General features: G+C 55.2%; 2 protein-coding genes across 3 annotated transcripts; one reads left to right on the forward strand and one right to left on the reverse strand.

Moving 5' to 3' along the window:
* Positions 1 to 247: 247 nt before the first annotated feature.
* Positions 248 to 13,637, reverse strand: USP5 (ubiquitin specific peptidase 5). Of its 2 annotated transcripts, none has more exons than XM_044226542.1 (20): positions 13,186 to 13,637; positions 10,110 to 10,235; positions 9,780 to 9,846; positions 9,452 to 9,585; positions 9,156 to 9,301; positions 8,736 to 8,920; positions 8,163 to 8,257; positions 7,150 to 7,343; positions 6,428 to 6,499; positions 6,056 to 6,143; positions 5,803 to 5,928; positions 5,157 to 5,310; positions 4,665 to 4,839; positions 3,942 to 4,030; positions 3,191 to 3,313; positions 2,452 to 2,595; positions 2,228 to 2,373; positions 1,865 to 2,018; positions 1,528 to 1,612; positions 248 to 903 (listed from the first exon to the last, which is right to left on the reverse strand). In XM_044226542.1, the coding sequence occupies exons 1-20, from the start codon at positions 13,393 to 13,395 to the stop codon at positions 810 to 812; spliced, it is 2,607 nt and encodes an 868-aa protein (XP_044082477.1). In that variant the 5' UTR covers positions 13,396 to 13,637; the 3' UTR covers positions 248 to 809. The 2 variants fall into 2 exon arrangements, with proteins under 2 accessions (XP_044082477.1, XP_044082476.1); XM_044226541.1 differs by having other exon boundaries at positions 3,122 to 3,313.
* A 508-nt stretch (positions 13,638 to 14,145) lies between these two features.
* On the forward strand, positions 14,146 to 16,268 carry CDCA3 (cell division cycle associated 3). The gene is made up of 6 exons (XM_044229320.1): positions 14,146 to 14,256; positions 14,470 to 14,645; positions 14,894 to 15,023; positions 15,269 to 15,562; positions 15,686 to 15,789; positions 15,916 to 16,268. Exons 2-6 carry the CDS (start codon positions 14,526 to 14,528, stop codon positions 16,072 to 16,074), a joined length of 807 nt encoding a protein of 268 aa, XP_044085255.1. The 5' UTR covers positions 14,146 to 14,256; positions 14,470 to 14,525; the 3' UTR covers positions 16,075 to 16,268.
* Positions 16,269 to 16,434: the final 166 nt, after the last annotated feature.

Raw genomic sequence — 16,434 nt, forward strand, 5'->3', positions numbered from 1 at the left:
ACGGCGGAGTTCTTCATCCCATCTTTGCTCAGTCACCCCACTTCACTACCCCTGATCTGACAGTACCCAGCCCCTAGCTTTCTGGCACTGCCCCAGTGTTTGCTTCCCCGCCCCCATCTCACAGCCCATTTCCAAAGAGCTCTAGAAATAGTCAAAGTAGAGAACGGCCCAGGGAGGGGGCAGAGGTAGCTCTCCTGCTGGCCCCAGACAAGATCGGCCTCCCTTGACGTACCAAACAGGACACAACTTAGCCATTGTACTTTTTATTCACATCGTGTATTTTGGCATTTTCCAGAGAAGGGCAAGGAAGAGACAGGGTGGGGGAAAAACAGGCTGGAGGCGACGGGGATCCCCATTTCCCTCACAGCCCTCCTTGCCTGACCACACAGGGAGCAAACACAAAGAGGGAGGGGAGGCACGGATGCCCCCTTCCCGTGGAAGAGGCTGCACAAAGCTACACCCAGGCGCACACACAAACAAGCCCCCCTCCACATCAGGGGCCGGCAGGGTTACACAGAGAAGCAGAGCACTGTGGGTCCAAGGGGCGGGGAAAGCAACGAAGTCTCCTCACAGATAGGTGGCCGGCCCCTCCCATCCCCTTCCTGCTCTATCCCCAAAGTCTCTCCAGTGTCCCCCCGCTTTGCTTGGCCATTCTCCTGTGGCCTCGAGCTTCTTCCCTGCTGCTGAGGACAGAAAGAAAAAGGGTACAGAGCAGGGAGGGTGGTGGCTGAAGTCCATCCCTCAGCCCCTATCCCTCATGACAGATGGTCTGTCCCCTGTCCTCAGCGGTAAGGGGTCAGGGCAGGCTCTTAGCTGGCCACTCTCTGGTAGAAGTAGATGTAGCCCAGGTCCTTGGGTGGCTTCTCAGAGGCACACACTTTCTGGTCATTGTAGATCACCCACCTGGGGAGGCGGGCAGGGGGAGGGTGGAGAAGGATGAACAGATTGGGCATCCACTCCGCATCAGCTTAGTCTCTGACACAGCCCCTGGAGTAGATCCGGGTGATGCCGGGGCAAAGGTCCCCCACATTCTCAACCTGGGCCTCTAGCTAGCTGCTACCTGCCTGAAGGGAACATCCCAATCCCATTCCCTGCTCAGTCTTCAGATCCTCCAGCACGTCTATGGCCACCCCCACCCAATCCTGCCAGGCCCAGGACCACCAACTTTTTCTGGAAAAGGCCAGCCAGTAAGTAGTTTAGGTTTTGCAGGCCATCCGGTCTCTGACACAATTACTCAACTTTCCTGCTGCAGTGTGAAAACAGCCACCAACGACACCTACATGAGTAAGTGTGCTTATGCTCAGTAAAACTTTATTGAGAAAAGCAGGTGGCCTTGGGCTCTCTGGCATTGGCTGATCCCTGTGGTCAGGCGTTCTATGCATTTCTGGTGTCTCTGCGCCACCCCCACCCCCCCACCGGCCCAGCAGCCCTTTACCTTCTCCCACAAATACCCTGAAGACTTCAGGATGCCCCCACTCTTCCCCACCAGCACTCCCCAGTTCCGAATGTGCCCTGCCAGCCCCTCACCTGCCTTCCTTCTTGATGTGGCAGACATAGTGACCACACATGGTAGAGGTGCCCATGTGACTGATGAAGGCAAAAAGCTGATACTCTAGAGGAGACAACGAGAGGGGTCCCTGAGCTCCAGCCCAAACTCAGGACGCCAGTCTCAGGGACTGGGGGGCAGCGACTAGGTCACAAGTCTGTCTTGGCCTCCTAGAATCCCACCTTCAGAAGCCACATCAGTGGAAAGAAGCTTCTGCCCCCTCTGCTTCCCGAGGGAAGCAGAGCTGCGGGGGAATGAGGAGCTGGTAGCGGACTGGCTAGACTCCACTGGCCCATCCTGCTTCCCAGAGACACTCACTTCCAGGCCCATCCCGGACTTTAGGTCCCACTGGCACGGACTCGGAGATGGAGTCGGCAGCTGAGCGGCCCTCCGAGATGTCCATGGCGGCTTCTGCATCCAGGTCATCAATGTGACTGAAGATCCAGTCCACAGCCCTTTCTAAACTATTGTTCTTGGAGAGGAGGGAAGCGTTACTCTTTCCAACAAGTTCAGGGCAAGAAAAACCACCAGTGAAGGCCTCAGCTTCCTCAGTGCAGCCACAAAAGGGAGGAAGCCTCGGCCGTGGCTGTCCCACAAAGGTCTGGCTCACAAAGGATGGTACCTCACCGCCACCCGTTCTTCCCCATGGGCCCCCAGTCCTCAGCCAGGAGCAGCCCATACCGTGGCCCGAAGAGCTTTCAGGGCCTGGTCCCGGGAAAAGCCCATGGAAACGATGGTGCTCACGCAGTCCTCCGGTGGGGGGTCAGCTGCTGCACTAGTGGAGCCAGGCCCGCTGGAGCCAGGCAGGATGAGGGGGTTTGCAAAATCTGCGGGGGTGAAGGGGTTGAAGTGTGTGTGTGGGAGGATGGGGGCCCTGTCCCACCCTGCCGCCCAGCCCAGCCTACCTGGATCGTCCATATGTGACATGACCCAGTTCATGGCGGCCTCAGCCCCACTGTTGCCCGTGTAGTAGACAGCCTTGCGGCAGGCATCCATAGGGAAGCCCATCTCCACCAGCTGGATGATGACTGATTCGTCCAACATGGGTGCTATGGGGAAAGAAGTGAGGGCATGGTGACATGACTCCTTGGACCACTATCTGCCCCTCCTGCCTCCCACGGTCCAGCCCCCCGGCCCTCTCCCAACCCCCCACCCCCATTCCATGCATTTTCCTTCCATGGCCTGGCACCTTACTCCAGAACCAAAACGGCGGCACGCCATGATGTGGATCCCGCAGTACTAGAGACACAAAACTGAGGCTAAAGCTCTCCTGTAGATCCCCCTCCTCACCCATTCTCACAGAATGGGCCCCGTTTCTGGAGTATGATGCCTGCCTGTTCCCACCCCCAAGTGATGAGGTGACAAGGGCAGAGAGGCAACTGGCCAGCGCTACTGCCATCCACATAGAGAATGCGGCTGGGAGTGCTCTAGTCAGTCCTCACATCCAACAAGAGGGCAAGGGAGATTCAAAAGGGAGGGCAGGAGAAACACAAAGGACAGGGTCAAGGGGAGGCAGGCAGAAAAGACCCCCATTGGCAAAGAAGAGAGAGACAGGCAGGAAGAAGAGTCACTAACATGTCGGAGAGGAGAAGTGAGGGGAGCAGAAGGAGTCTTCGTCTTCGTTGCCATAGAAACCAAGGCTACCTTTGGGCTCATCCGGAGTGACCAGGGGTGGGGCAATGTCAGGCAGCTCCTCCTCTCCAGGCTGCAGCCCTGCACCCCTCAACTGGGAGATGTCCAGCTCCTCCGGCATCTCAATGGACACATCTGTGATCGCAATGGTGGGAAAAGGGTCACCTTGGCAGCTCCCTGGGGCCCTCCCGGAGAAATCACTTGGGGTTCCTCAAAGCCCTGCCCCACACCATGGCACTGCTCTGTAATAAAGAGCTGCTCAGAGCGGTTCCAGTCGCGGGGGTCCTGGTGTCATGTAATGGTGGGCCTGGGAATCAGGACACCTGGCCTCTAGTCCTAGAGCTACCTGAGATATGCTACGGACAAGAACGGGGGCCTCTGACTCGTACAGCGCAAGGCTCTCATACCTCTGTGGGTCTCAACTTATCTAGGACAGGCCATGAGGTGAAGTCAGTAGTTCTCAAAGCCGTTGGTGGCAGTAAGACTTGGGAGAATCGTTTCAAGATTATCTAAATGAGAACCTCTTACCAAGTATAAAAGTAACACCATGAGAACCGCTTTTGGTTCTGAATCATCAGTGTAACATCAAGTGCTTTACTATTTTTAGTCCATGCTTTTCAAACTCAGCTCATTTTGAAACACTTAGGGTAATGTTTTCCTCCTTCAGAGGAAAGTTGGAGAAACGCTAGGTTACACATGGTAAGGCCCCTTCTTTTTCTAGCATTTTCTGCTTAACCTCCCTCACTCGTCCCAGCCACCATACCCAGTTTCTTGGGCACCCAGTCTAAGCCGAAGGTGAATTTCTTGATCTGGATGACCAGGTAGTCAGGGAAAGAGGCAAATCGTGTGGTCCTAGGGAAGAGAGAGCATTCTGGTACCCAGAGAATCCCAAAGTTCTCTTCTCCTGAAACCCCCAACCCGGGGTTCAGCCTCTCAAGGGTAGAAGACCTGAGAGCCCAGAAGACACTTCAGATTCTTATCTTGCCCTGGGCAGACATCAGAGCATCTGCAGACAAGGAGCAGCAGAAGCCAGGGGCCTGTCAAAGGGGTGAGGGTGGGAGTGGGGGGGGGGGAGAATGGCTGAAATCCCTTAAGACCAAAGCACACTTTCAGATCTCAAGCCTATGCCAATAAAAGAAAGAGGTTCAAACTCAGGCCATTTACTAGAAATCCAAACTCTGTCCAAAATGCAGACTATGTGTCTTTGCCCTGCCAAGACTGAGGGCACGAGTGGACAGAAGCTGCACTAGAACGTGACCCTGACCCACAAGAGAAGACAGCGTGACAGGGACAGGACGAGGGGATGTGGCAATCATCCACATCAACTGCTGCTGGGGCCTCTTGCTTCCCTCAGAGCCAGCTCCAACGGACACAGCCCTGAGGAGCCAACCAGGAAGGGACGGAAGACTGAGAACGAGGCGGAGGATAATCCTGGGATCACCCTGACAGCGGCCCGAAACCGGAGGCGCAGACCATCAGGACTTACTTGACAGCTACGGATTTGGCCTGCAGGGCTGTGCTCCAGAAGTCGTCCACCTGCTCAGGGGCCCCGTAGGCCTCCAGGCAGGAGCTGAAGGGTACCTGGGCACGGACCAGCTCTGGCAGTGGCAGTTTCTCCTCCTCGGCCTGCCGCTTCTTCTCCTCATACTCGAGAAGCTCCTCTGCTGACAGAATTGGTGGGTGAGCTCTTCAGAGGCTACAGCTTCTTGCCCTCCTTTTTGCCTTGCCAGACCACCCTGGGGCCGGGACGATGTCAGCTGCCCCCTGCTCCAAACCCACATGACCCATGCACGGCTGATCTCGCCTTTGGCCCCAGCAAAGAGCTGATAAGACAAGGTGCTCCTACCTCCCTGAGACAGTCCTGCTTTGGACTCCCAGCTGGGGGAGCAGGGCACCCGTGGGTTCTGCTTATGTGTCCTAGCGCCCCTCCCAGGCCTCACGGCCCTACCACACGCAGGTCTCGCTGGGAGCAACCTGCCTTTGTTAAGGGCTGTGTCCATGGGCACAGGCAGCTGCATGATATAGTCAACTCGCTGGGTGTACTTGACCTTCTCTGTGGCCAGGCACTTGATCTTCTCCTCCACCAAAAAGCGGAACACCTCGTTAGGGTTTTCAGAGCTCCGACAATTCCTCTACGGAAAAGAGGCAGGGTGGGGAGGTCTGCACGGTCAGGGAGGGGAATAGGGGTGTGAAAGGATCACTAGGCGCTCAGGGAGAGGGAAGAAAGGAAGGGAGTCTATCCTGAGCAGGCATGCAGTTATAAGAGTAGATCCTTCCGTAATTAACTGCCCCTCCCCTCACCCCAGTGCCATCATAGGAGACCGTGGTAGAACGTATTGGTATTTTTCTCTGCAGGCAATAAGCATCCTCATCTCATTTTCTCTGGGTGTATCCTGCATTCAGCTGCAAACCCATTGAGCAAAAGGATCGCTGCTTAGCTTTCCCAGTCTCCAAGGGGGCACCTGCTACTCACAGGGAAGACCTGGTGCACGCAGACCCCCCGAGTCCCAGGGAGGGCCTGACTGGGGCTGACTGGAAAGAATGGGCGGGAGGGAGACAGGTGAGAGCTGCAGGCAGAGGGAGGGAGTGTGGAACAGCCTCCTTGCCATCTTGCCAGCTCTTACCTCCACCATGTTGATGAGGTGAAGAAAGAACTCTTGGGCATCCTGCTGCCGGTTGGTGGAGAACTCAGGGTGACCCTTGCCAATGAGGGCCTTGAACATCCGAGGGGCGATGCCATCTTGAACTTCCTAGGTAGAGCCAGCGCAGCGATTCAGCTGGGGCTCAAGAGACCACAAGGGGCCTTGTTTAGACATCTCCCAGACCTCAGTCTCCCCTTAATTCCAGAGCCTGAAAGGGATAGAGTCCCAGACTCACCTTTTGGTCAGGGACCTGCTCCCCATCGCCTGATTCCGGGGCTGGCTTGGAATACTCTCCCGAGAGCAGGCCGTGGCCCAGTTTGGCTCTGTGTTAACATCCAAGAGAACCATTTAGCTTCAGTCCACTAATGACCATCTGACCTCTCTTTGTGCCTTTCCTCCCCAAACCAATCTCTGCTGATGGCCCTTAGGCAACTCTCTACAATGTGAAAAACCGCAGACTTCCCAGGAGCCCAAGTCAAGGCAGACAGCACGGCTGGAGGCAAACCCTACACTGCTGCCCATCCCAGGCAGTGGTCATGGAGGAGAAAGAAGGCATGGGGGCCGCGAAGCTCTCAGGAGCCTCTTTACACAGGACCTGGCTACATACACCTGGGTGCTGAAGTCCTGGGTAGGGTCCGTCGGGGCATTCTGGAAAATCTTCTCCAGCTTATCCACATACCTAAGAGCCAAAGGAAGCATAATTAGAGGTGCTTTGGCATGGGCTCCAAGGGAAAGGGGAGGGAGTATTACCCACTTGCTCAGGGAATAGGCTCCCTCCAGAGTGGGGAGTTACGGGGTTGAACCGCAGATCCCCTTTCTTCCCGGCAACCTGCCCTTCCTCCCCTTCCCACTGTGCCAGCATAGTGGACTCCGCTACCTTCTTTCCCAGTCTCCTCCCCAGGAGTGAGCCAGGGGAAGGGAGAAGGCAGCCTGGGAGAAGGGTAAGGATAGCTCTCATTATCTGGGATCAAACAGGTCTTTCTCCTAGTGTCCCAGGCCCTCCCCTTTCCCCAGGGGCTACGGGGCCACAGCAGGTCCTCATCTGCTGTCACTGGTCTCAAGCAGAGAGATCATCCCCTCTCCACCGAGTCAGGCTGGTGAGTCAGGGAGCGCCCTGGGATCGGTGTTCTGCCCTCAGTGGGACCCGTGGGGCTGGGGGACAGTGCTGCTCGAACTGACGGGAGTGTGCCAGCCACAGTGTCACAGGAACGAAGACTGAGCCAGAACACAGAGGTCCTGATGGTGGCTGAAGGAGTGTGGCCTGGAGGCTGGCGTCCAGCAGAGCTGCGGGGTAGGGATCCACAGTCATGGGGAGGGGGTGCCACTTACTTCCTCTGGAAGTCGGGGATGCTGAAGAGCACCTGGACCACCGAGTTGAGGTAGCAGCTGTTACCCAGGTTCCGGATGCCCGTGTAACCAGGCCCAAACAGGGGCTTCAGGGGCACACCCAACTCCTGGATCAGCTCCCATTCGCCAATCCGCTGGTTCATATCGATCTCCAGTTCCGTCATTGTCTTATCCGTCTACAAGGGAAGGGGCACTTCAGACCCGGTGAGAAACTCACCTGGATTTTCACACTGATCCCTCACAGCGTCTGGGACGGTCCCTGGCCAGAGCTTCGAATGAATATGATTACAGACTCTCATACAGGATACACACTGGCTAGTCCTAGTCCCAGTTCTGGAAGGTCGTGTGCAATTGTTCCCTATGCCTTGAGTCATCAGGCCTCTGCCCAGGTGACAAAAAGAAATGAATGGGATTCCCTCCACTCGAAGTGTTTTTTCCATTCTGAAGTTACCCCTTCTCACCCCTCAGCTCTGCACGCAGGTATCACTGCCTCGATCCCCTCAACTGGCCCGGTCCTCCTGGTGTACACCACTCCTGCAGCACCTGTCTGTCTCTCTGTGGGTTTTTTTTGTTTGTTTTTTTTTTTTTAGTAGGCGCCACACTAGGCATAGAACCCAACACAGGGCTTGAATTCACAGCCCTGAGATCAAGAGTCAGATGCTTAACCCACTGAACCACCCAGGCACCCCTCTAGGACTCTTTCGCAGCACCCTTCGGTTTGTGGTTAGTCACTCATTCGCCTGAGCAGATGATAAGTGTCTGCCTTTCCATCTAGAATATGAGTCTGTCTTAGTCACACAGTGCCTAGCGTATAGCAAATACTCAGTAGTATTCAATGAGTGAATAAATGATTCTAGAAAGCTTTTCAAAGGAAGCACAAATGTCCTGGGAACCGGGATAACTGGCAGCTGCCGATGACATACTGCTTCAGCCTCAGGCTGGGATGGGCCTGGCAGGGAGGGATGAGGAGCATTGGAATCCGAAGGGGACTTCACCTTCTGCATCTTTAGCATGTCAATGCCAAAGTGGGACAGGTGCTCAGCCAGGTTGGGGTCCAGGACCATGTCATCCTCATCATAGGAGTACACGTCTAGGGCAGGAGGCAAGAGGAGTGGGGTCAGAGGGGGTGGCTCTGGACTGGCCAGGCCTCCAATCCCACTCCCTGCCCCAAGGCGGCGCTGGTGGGACAGAAGCATGAGCCCATAAAGGAAATCCTCTTTGGTGGTCCTGAGGGGCAGTGCGGTCATGGTTATGGTCACTGGCCCTTCGGAGACTGGCTGTCAGGGATGATGGTGTGAAAGAGGGCGAGGGCTGGAGTTACTTGTCACTCTACCGCACAGGGTAGGGTGCTAGGCTCAGAGGGGTTTGGAAGGATACTCATTAAACAGATAATGCTGGTAACCTCTAAGAAAAGGACTGGGATTTGGAGCGTTAACTGAAGATTTAGTCTCATCTGCAATATTTTCATTGTTTATCAAGAGAACGCATGGACATGTTCTGTCATATGCAATGAATAACAGTTAAGATACACTCCAGCAGGGAGGGAGCTGGGGGAGGGGCGGGAGTACCGGCTCCATCAGGTGTGATGGTGCCCAGCTTGACAGCTAATGGGTAGCCCGTCTCCCTGTAGTGCTCCACAGCATGGTTGTTGCCCCCGCTGCCATCGAAGTAGCGTCGGCCACAAAGAATGGAGCCATCTGTCAAGTTGAGCCACAGGTTCTCTCTCATGTCACACTTGGAACACTTCCAGCCACTAACCCGGGGAGAAGAAAGTCACTGAAACAGGGGTCAGGGGTAATGGCATTGGCCCCCTGCCAGTCCAACAGCTCCCTCTTCTCTCCTTTGGACGTCCTTTTGCTGAGTTCATCTCCCCCAGTCCCCCTCCTTAGCCTGCTACCGACCCTCTCTCCCACCAGATCCCCTGGGAGGGTGGCCTCTCTGCCATGCTCTGGGGGGTTGTACCCCAAGGTGGAAGGGCCAGGCCTCACCAGGGAGGGATTCGAGCTGGGTTGTCCAGCTGCTTGAGGTTGAAGGCATGCTTAGACACCTGTCGTACTTCTCCATCCCAGGCCTGCACCTCCTGCTTGCGGGAGGCCGAGTCAGCTGACAGCAGGGCCTCCACTGCACTGGTCACCTGGGGGAAGCAGAGGGTCAGAGATAGCACCCAGCCCTCCCCGCTCCCCTGTCCCTCTAGCCCCTCAGTCTCCAGCTTTCTCAGGGCTTGCCTAAGACTTCGGGCCCCGCTTGCCCTAGAGTCCCTAGTAGGGTGGGATGGTATTCATACCCGATCTCTGACAATGTCAGGCAGTCCCCCCAACCCATCCCGGGCAATCTCCAGGTAATCCGGCAAGATAACAATCTTCACATCCTCATCATATTCAAATTTCTCCTCGCTGAGGTCAAATCCGCCTTCCATGCCTGGTAAAACAGGGAAGAGGAGGGAGGGTAGGATGACCATCACAGGTAAATGTCCCTCCTCCATACAGCATCTCCTTGTGTCCCCCTCCAGAGCTCTAAGGGCACTGATCAGGCCCATTCTTCTGGGGCTTTCCTGGAATGCCTGAGAGCAGGGAAGACCAGTTCAGGAAAAACGGAACCATAATGGAACTCACCAATTGCCAGCCGGGTGGGCTTCTTACGGGGGGGATCTCCAGTGCTTGTAGTGGTGTCCTCTTCCTTCTGCAATCAGGCAGGAAGGGCCAGGATCAGCAGTGGGTACCAGGGAAGGGACAAATGGGGAGGATGGACAGGACAGAGTGGGTTAATCTTAGAAGGGAACGGAACTAAAAAAAAACATGGTGCTGAGTTCTAATGATAACAACAGAAATAGGTGAGAGGGGGAAATCGAGGCCAATAGAAGGTCAGAATGGAAGAGACAGATTCAAAATGGAGGTGCAGTGGCACCTCAATGTCCCCCAGCCTCGCCCCAGCCCTCTCCCTACCAGGCGCCGGGTCCTCCGGAGGTGCAGATAGACTCGCTGGCCCGTCTTGTTGAAATGTCTCTCCACATACTGTTTCCCAAAGCCCAGGAATGTGTTCATGCAGATGTACAGGCCACCCTCAGACTCCTGTAGTACAAGAGGCAGGGGGGAAAGCACAGGGAGGATGCAGCCTGGCCAGGTGGGGAAACCAAGACCCAAGGCTAGACACTGCTGGTTTCCAAAAGAAAGGCTCTGTTCTCCAACACCACGTGGCTCTCGGAAGTCATTTAGCCTTTTGGGACCTGGTATATAGCGAAGATTCTCACCCCTCTCCTATGAATTTGATAACAACCAAGGATACCAGGGGCGGAAAAACACCTGTCAGTCATCATTCCTCTTCCTTCTTGATCCTTCTTTGGGCTCTGGAGCCTTCCAATCAATTGCAGAGAACTCCCTTTACCTTTTTCTTTTTTTAAAGATTTTATTAATTTACTTGAGAGAGAGAAAGAGAGAGCGTGCACAAGCAGGGGGAGAGGGAGAGGCAAGTTCCCCACTAAGCAGGACCCCAGGTTCATGACCTGAGCCAAAGGCAGACACCTAACTGTTGGAGCCACCTAGGCACTCCCCTTTTTCTCTTTCCTTGAGGTAAACTGGAGTCAAATAGTATGGATTTCCAGGGCCAGTGATTATATTCAGAGGGAAAGGGATCCTTTCCCAGGAGAGGAAAGGCCTGCATGCCAGACACAGAACCTAAAGCAGGGACACAATGCCAAACCGTGTCTCATCTCCAGGACTCAGAAAAGCTTCCAGACTCGAGCAGAGATGCTAGCACTTGAACAATACACCCAATTCCTGAGCTTGCCAGCAAGCTCAGACTTTTCCTTTACCACACCCTACTAAGTCATTAAACCTTGGTCCACGCTGGGTCTTCTCCCTCCTTTCCTGCTAAAGCCTAGCTCCAGGGTAACAATGCCTTGTCCGGGGCTCACTGCTACACCTGAGTCTCATTTGGCAGGAACATAAAGACCAGCATTCTCCAGCCACTAGCCAGCTGCCTCCCCTCTGACCAATAACTAAAACCCCCCACTGAAGTCTATCAACTGCCAACCTCAAAGCCATTCCCCCCATAGAATAATATAGCAGCACCTAAGACAGCTAAAACACATATAACCCAGGAAGAAAACAGGGAAAAACAAGGGGCCACACCAAATCACAGCTAAGGAGAGAGGATGAGCTTCTCTAAAATGGAACAAGTCTACCAGTTCCTTTGTGAATAGTGATGGATAAGGTGGAGGAGGTAATTGGGGAAAACAAGAGTCTTGCCTCAGATCTGAGCTACAACGGGCATCTTCTGCCTTGAATAATACACGCCTCAGTGGCCTTGAAAAATTCTCTGTGATAAGAAAAATAGGGCACCCTCTAAGGCAGTTCTTGGTCCCATTGATTGCTCTGTACCACTCCCTAGAACAGTGTGGATTACAATGTTTATGTGCAAATGGGACATTTTTCATTAGGGAGGTCAAATAAGCTCCCTTCCTACCATGAACCCAATCTGAAGATCATCAAACATGCTGGAAGTCAGTTAGGAAAGCAACTAAGCCACACTGGAGATCTCCTGATTTGGGATGAGAGGAGGAAAGTATAACAAGCTTACGAAAACACCATTTGGATTATTTGAAGCAGTTACTAAAGAGAGACAGACAGGAGTGTGAAGAGGGACCCACTGACTTCTACCATCTGTTGGTAATTAAGAAAAACCTTTCCCTCCTGAGAAAGACAGCATTCTTCAACCCGCACTTGATGAACTGGGTGGCATGTGGGAGCTCCCCGGTAACCGAACTCCTTGGTTGAAAATAAAAATACGCTGGTTTCCTCAAGGCTTGGGAACCCTGGAGCTCTGCTCTGAGCCATCCTCTTTCAGCTTTGCCAAAGCCAGACTCCAGAGAAGCAGCACATCGTCTGAGGCTCAGATCAAAGCCTTGCAAACCAAGCAAACCACAAATCGCAGTGATGATCCTGAACTGGGCCTTAGATCATGCTGCTATACTCAGCACTGGCGATGCATTAATGAAGCCTTTCCACTCTGACTTGCAGTTTTCCCAGCCATGAGCTGGTCTGGCTCAACACCCTGGGCAGGGCCCAGCGGCCGCTCGTCGGGAGGGGTAGCGAGGGGGGCGGATCCCAACCAGGCTGCTGCCCTCTCAGTTAAGGCTCTGGCCAGGCCAAAGGCTAGTCTCCGCTTGAGGGTGACAGAGGAAGGCAGAACTGCAGGAAGGGAGGTTCCGGGTGGAGCCTGCAAAACGTGAAGCATGGTGTGGGTGGAGGCTTTGTCTAACTAGTCAAGAGTGGGAGCGGGCTGGGAAAGGGATCTTAGTATCCTCCACGAAAGACACCGTCTCTCTGGGAATACTTTTAAAAGGGTTCCCTCTGCTCTCTGTGACGGGCGGGAAAAAGAGAGGGGGCTGCAGTCCCAGGTCACCTCAAAGGAGAAACGACTAGAGCTTTCCTCCCTTCTCTCTCTCCTCCCTACCACCAATGACCCACCTCCCCGCCCCCTGTCTACATTAACCATGGGTGGAGTCTCTCTAACTCGGCCCTTCTCAGAACCGGCCTTCTTCACGGTCCCCTCCAGACTACTAGGCGCCCACGAACCGCAGTCCCCACCCTCCATCCCTAACCCCGGCCTCGGACCGTGCGGGGTCGCCCCATCCCTCCCACACGAGACTACAAAACCCGGAGGGCCGTGCGCGGCAGGCAAGGCCAACTCCCAGGCTTTCGCAGGGGTCCACTTGGGGGATGTAGTCCGACGATCGGATGCGCCTCTACCTTGGAACGGCAATGAGGGGAGAGAGCGACTACGATCCCCACAGTGCTCCACGAGACGGGGAACGGGCGAGGCAGGCGCGGTGGCTTCCGGGGGCGGTAGTCATAGGACAGCTCCGGCTAATTAAATGCAATGGCAGGGAGGAGCGTGGGAGACTACAAGTCCCATGGTGCATCGCTGGAAGGCGGTAGCCCAAGCCTTGCAGGCCCCGGCAGAATGACCAGGGCGATGGAAGGAAGTCGTGCTCGCTGCGGGCGTGGGGAATGGGCTTACCGGTGTGTCGAAAGAGAAGGCGCACTCGTCTTTGTGGACCCGGTCTCCAGCCTTAGGAACCCGGATCGTCGGTAATACTGACAGCAGCGCCTCCTCACTCAGCTCCGCCATGACACCGGCAGCAGCTCCTCCACACACAGCGGCTCCCACCGTTCCCAGTCCCCCACCCCCTAGGCTTGCCGTCCAATGAGCACTACTCGTTAGGTGCATGCGCTAAAGGGAGGACGCGCGAGAGTGGCAGTTGGCCGTAGCCTGCCTACTAGTGCTCCGCCCTCTGCCCCACTCTTGACTAACGCCAATGAAAAAGCGCTTCTGATGCAAGCGATGGTCGAGAGAACCAATCCCACGCTCCCAAGGGCAGAGCGCATGTAGAGCAGCGAGGAGGGTCCCGGAGTTTCGGATGCTCGGATTCTGGGACCCCTACGGTCCCTTCGCGTGTCTTCTATCAAAGAGCAGGAACTGACGGTTGTTTAAACCAATCAATCCCAGAAACTTTCCTGGGTACTGTCCAATCGGAAAGTAGAAGGCCAGTTGTACTCTTGGTATTTGAACAGGGGCTGTCCAATGAGGCGGAGTATGAGAGGGCCGTGCCGAGTGATTGATAACTCCGTCAGCCAATAAGGATTACTGGCTCTGTCGCCTCAGAAAAATCTTCATAACTACGTCTCCAGTTGGAGCTGTACAAAATCGCGTAAAAACTCATGACTCTATTTTTTTTAATAAAATTTTTTGGGTTTTGAAACTGAAGGTATTAAAAGCGAAGACCGGCACGCCTCAAAGTCTTACGACGGACAGCCCCGAACCCGTAGCGGAGCAAAAGTCCCCTGAGCAGGGCGGTGTCAGCCCTGGGCCAGCCGAGCCGCTGCTCATTGGCCCCACGGTTCTCATGATAGACATCGCCCCCGCCCAATGGCGTCCCGCAGTGGAGGCGGGTCTCACAAGGAGGCCCAGAGGAGCCTGCGTCGGCTCCACCAATAGAGTCAAAGCAGGGGGCGTGGCGGGAGGTTTGAAACTCGGCGTCGGGAGTTGAGGCTCCAGCTGCGGTGCACCCAGAAGAGGAATCGGGGCCTGGTAAGTGATTTGAGTTCATTAGCGAGTAAGTTAGAGGGCTCAGCGGGCCCAGAATGAGCCGGCCTGTCAGTTGCACCAGTCATTGTCTCCACAGAGGCCTCTGGCCGGGCGGCGGGAAGGCTCCTCGGCCGGGAACCGGGAAGATCGGGTGGTCTGCAGTCAGAGGTCAGACGTGGTCGCGGTAATGGCTGAGACCTGAGTCATTTCTCACAGGCATCCCCTCCTCGCCCCCGGCCGGGCCCTGCCCCACCTTATTCCTCCTGGATGAGATGGGCTCAGCCAAGAGCGCCCCGGTCACCCCGGCGCGGCCTCCGCCGCACAACAAGCTCCTGGCCCGGGTGGCGGACCCGCGTTCACCCAGTGCCGGCATCCTACGCACTCCCATCCAGGTACGCCGGGCCCGGGTGGGGGAGGCAGAGTCGGCCTTCGTGGGCCTCTGCCTAGCCTCGTTCTGAGAAAGCCCTCACGCCCTCCACTTTCTAATCCGAGGCCCAGTTTTCCACTTTCTTAATCCGGATGGGGCAGGCTGAATGCCCGAGGGCTTTGGCCTTGCCTGCCTGGACTATCCACCAGGGCCTAGAGACCTGGGAGGGAAGAAAGAGTCCGGGTCCAGACTTGTAGCCTTTGGTTCTGCCAGGTGGAGAGTTCTCCACAGCCCAACCTACCAGCAGGGGAGCAGCTGGAGGGTCCTGATCAGGCCCAAGACTCAGATCCCCGCTCTCCTACCCTTGGCATTGCACGCACACCTATGAAGACCAGCACCGGAGGTAAATGGTGGGCCCAGAAAACTCTGGTAAGGCTGTCACCTAGGATCCGTGGGTTGGGCTAATAAAGCCATCTTCTCCATCCTCTTGCTTTGAACCAATCTCACTCTTCTCTCAACGTTTCTCCTCTCACCTTGATTTCTCTCTTCCCGATCCCTCACCCACCAGGGCATGAATCCTAAAACTCCTGTATCTTTTCCTGCTTGCTGAATAATTTGCCACTATCTCACTTGACTTCTCCTCTCTAGAACCCTCGAGCCCACTGGTGAAGCAGCTGAGTGAAGTATTTGAGACCGAAGCCCCCAGATTGAATCTGCCCCCAGAGCCTGTTCTGCCCTTAGAGGCAACTTCATCTTCTGAATTGGACTTGCCTCTGGGCACCCAGTTTTCCCTCGAGGACCAGACGCCACCCTGCAGCCAGGCTGAGCTCCCCTCCAAGCAGGTGTTCTCCAAGGAGGAAGCAGGACAACCCTCAGAAACCCCCATGGCCAGCCAGGGCTCGGACAAGCCTTCAAGAGACCCTGAGACGCCCCGATCTTCAGGTACAGAATCTAAGGGCAAGGTAGAGGGAAAAGAAACAGGGATAATGTCCATGGATGAGTATAGAAAGAATAAACTGTAAGCCCCTAATTTTGGCTTTTGCTTTAACCCCTTACCCACCTTAGGTTCTAAGCACAATAGACGGAAAGCAAATGGCAAGGTACTAGGGAGATCTCCCCTCACCATTCTACAGGATGACAACTCCCCCGGAACTCTGGCACCACGACAGGTAAAGGGGGAGAGGGTGAAAACTTACTGACGAAGGCAGGCTGGAGCGTGGGAGGCCTTTTTACCAGATCTTCCCTCTCCTGAACAACCTCTCTCCCTCCTCCAAATCACATACCGCTTTTGGCAGGGTAAGCGGCCTTCTGCCCTGAGTGAAAATGCTAGGGAGCTAAAGGAAGGGGCCATTCTGGGAACTGGACGACTTCTGAAAACTGGAGGCCGAGTACGGGAGCAGGGCCAGGACCAGGACAAGGAAAATCAGCACTTTCCAAACTTGGTGGAGAACTAGGCCGAGCGTGGCCCCAGCACTGGCTTCACCCGGGGCCGAATGATGTTGCGTCCCCTCCATCCCATCTCTTCCTGGGAGACTGGAAAGGCTCGTTGTCTTCAACCCCCCTAAACTCCTGGCTCGGGGACTCAGCGCTTTCTTGGGCTTTGTGTCTCATGTGTTTCTTGTATATTAAAGAAAGTGGTTTTAAATGATGTTTTTCAGTGTTCTACCTAAACCTTACAGTGGGCTACTGTAGGTAGAGAAGCAGCCTGGGGAACTTGGGTTCCCTGTCTTCCAAGACACTTTCACACGCTTCCCATAAGTCCTGGTGTTCCCCAGAGCTCCGTCCTTGGCCTTTTCCTCTTGCGCTCCCTAGGT

This window comes from Neovison vison, chromosome 12 (assembly GCF_020171115.1).
Source record: "Neovison vison isolate M4711 chromosome 12, ASM_NN_V1, whole genome shotgun sequence".
Classification (NCBI taxonomy): Eukaryota; Metazoa; Chordata; class Mammalia; order Carnivora; family Mustelidae; genus Neogale; species Neogale vison.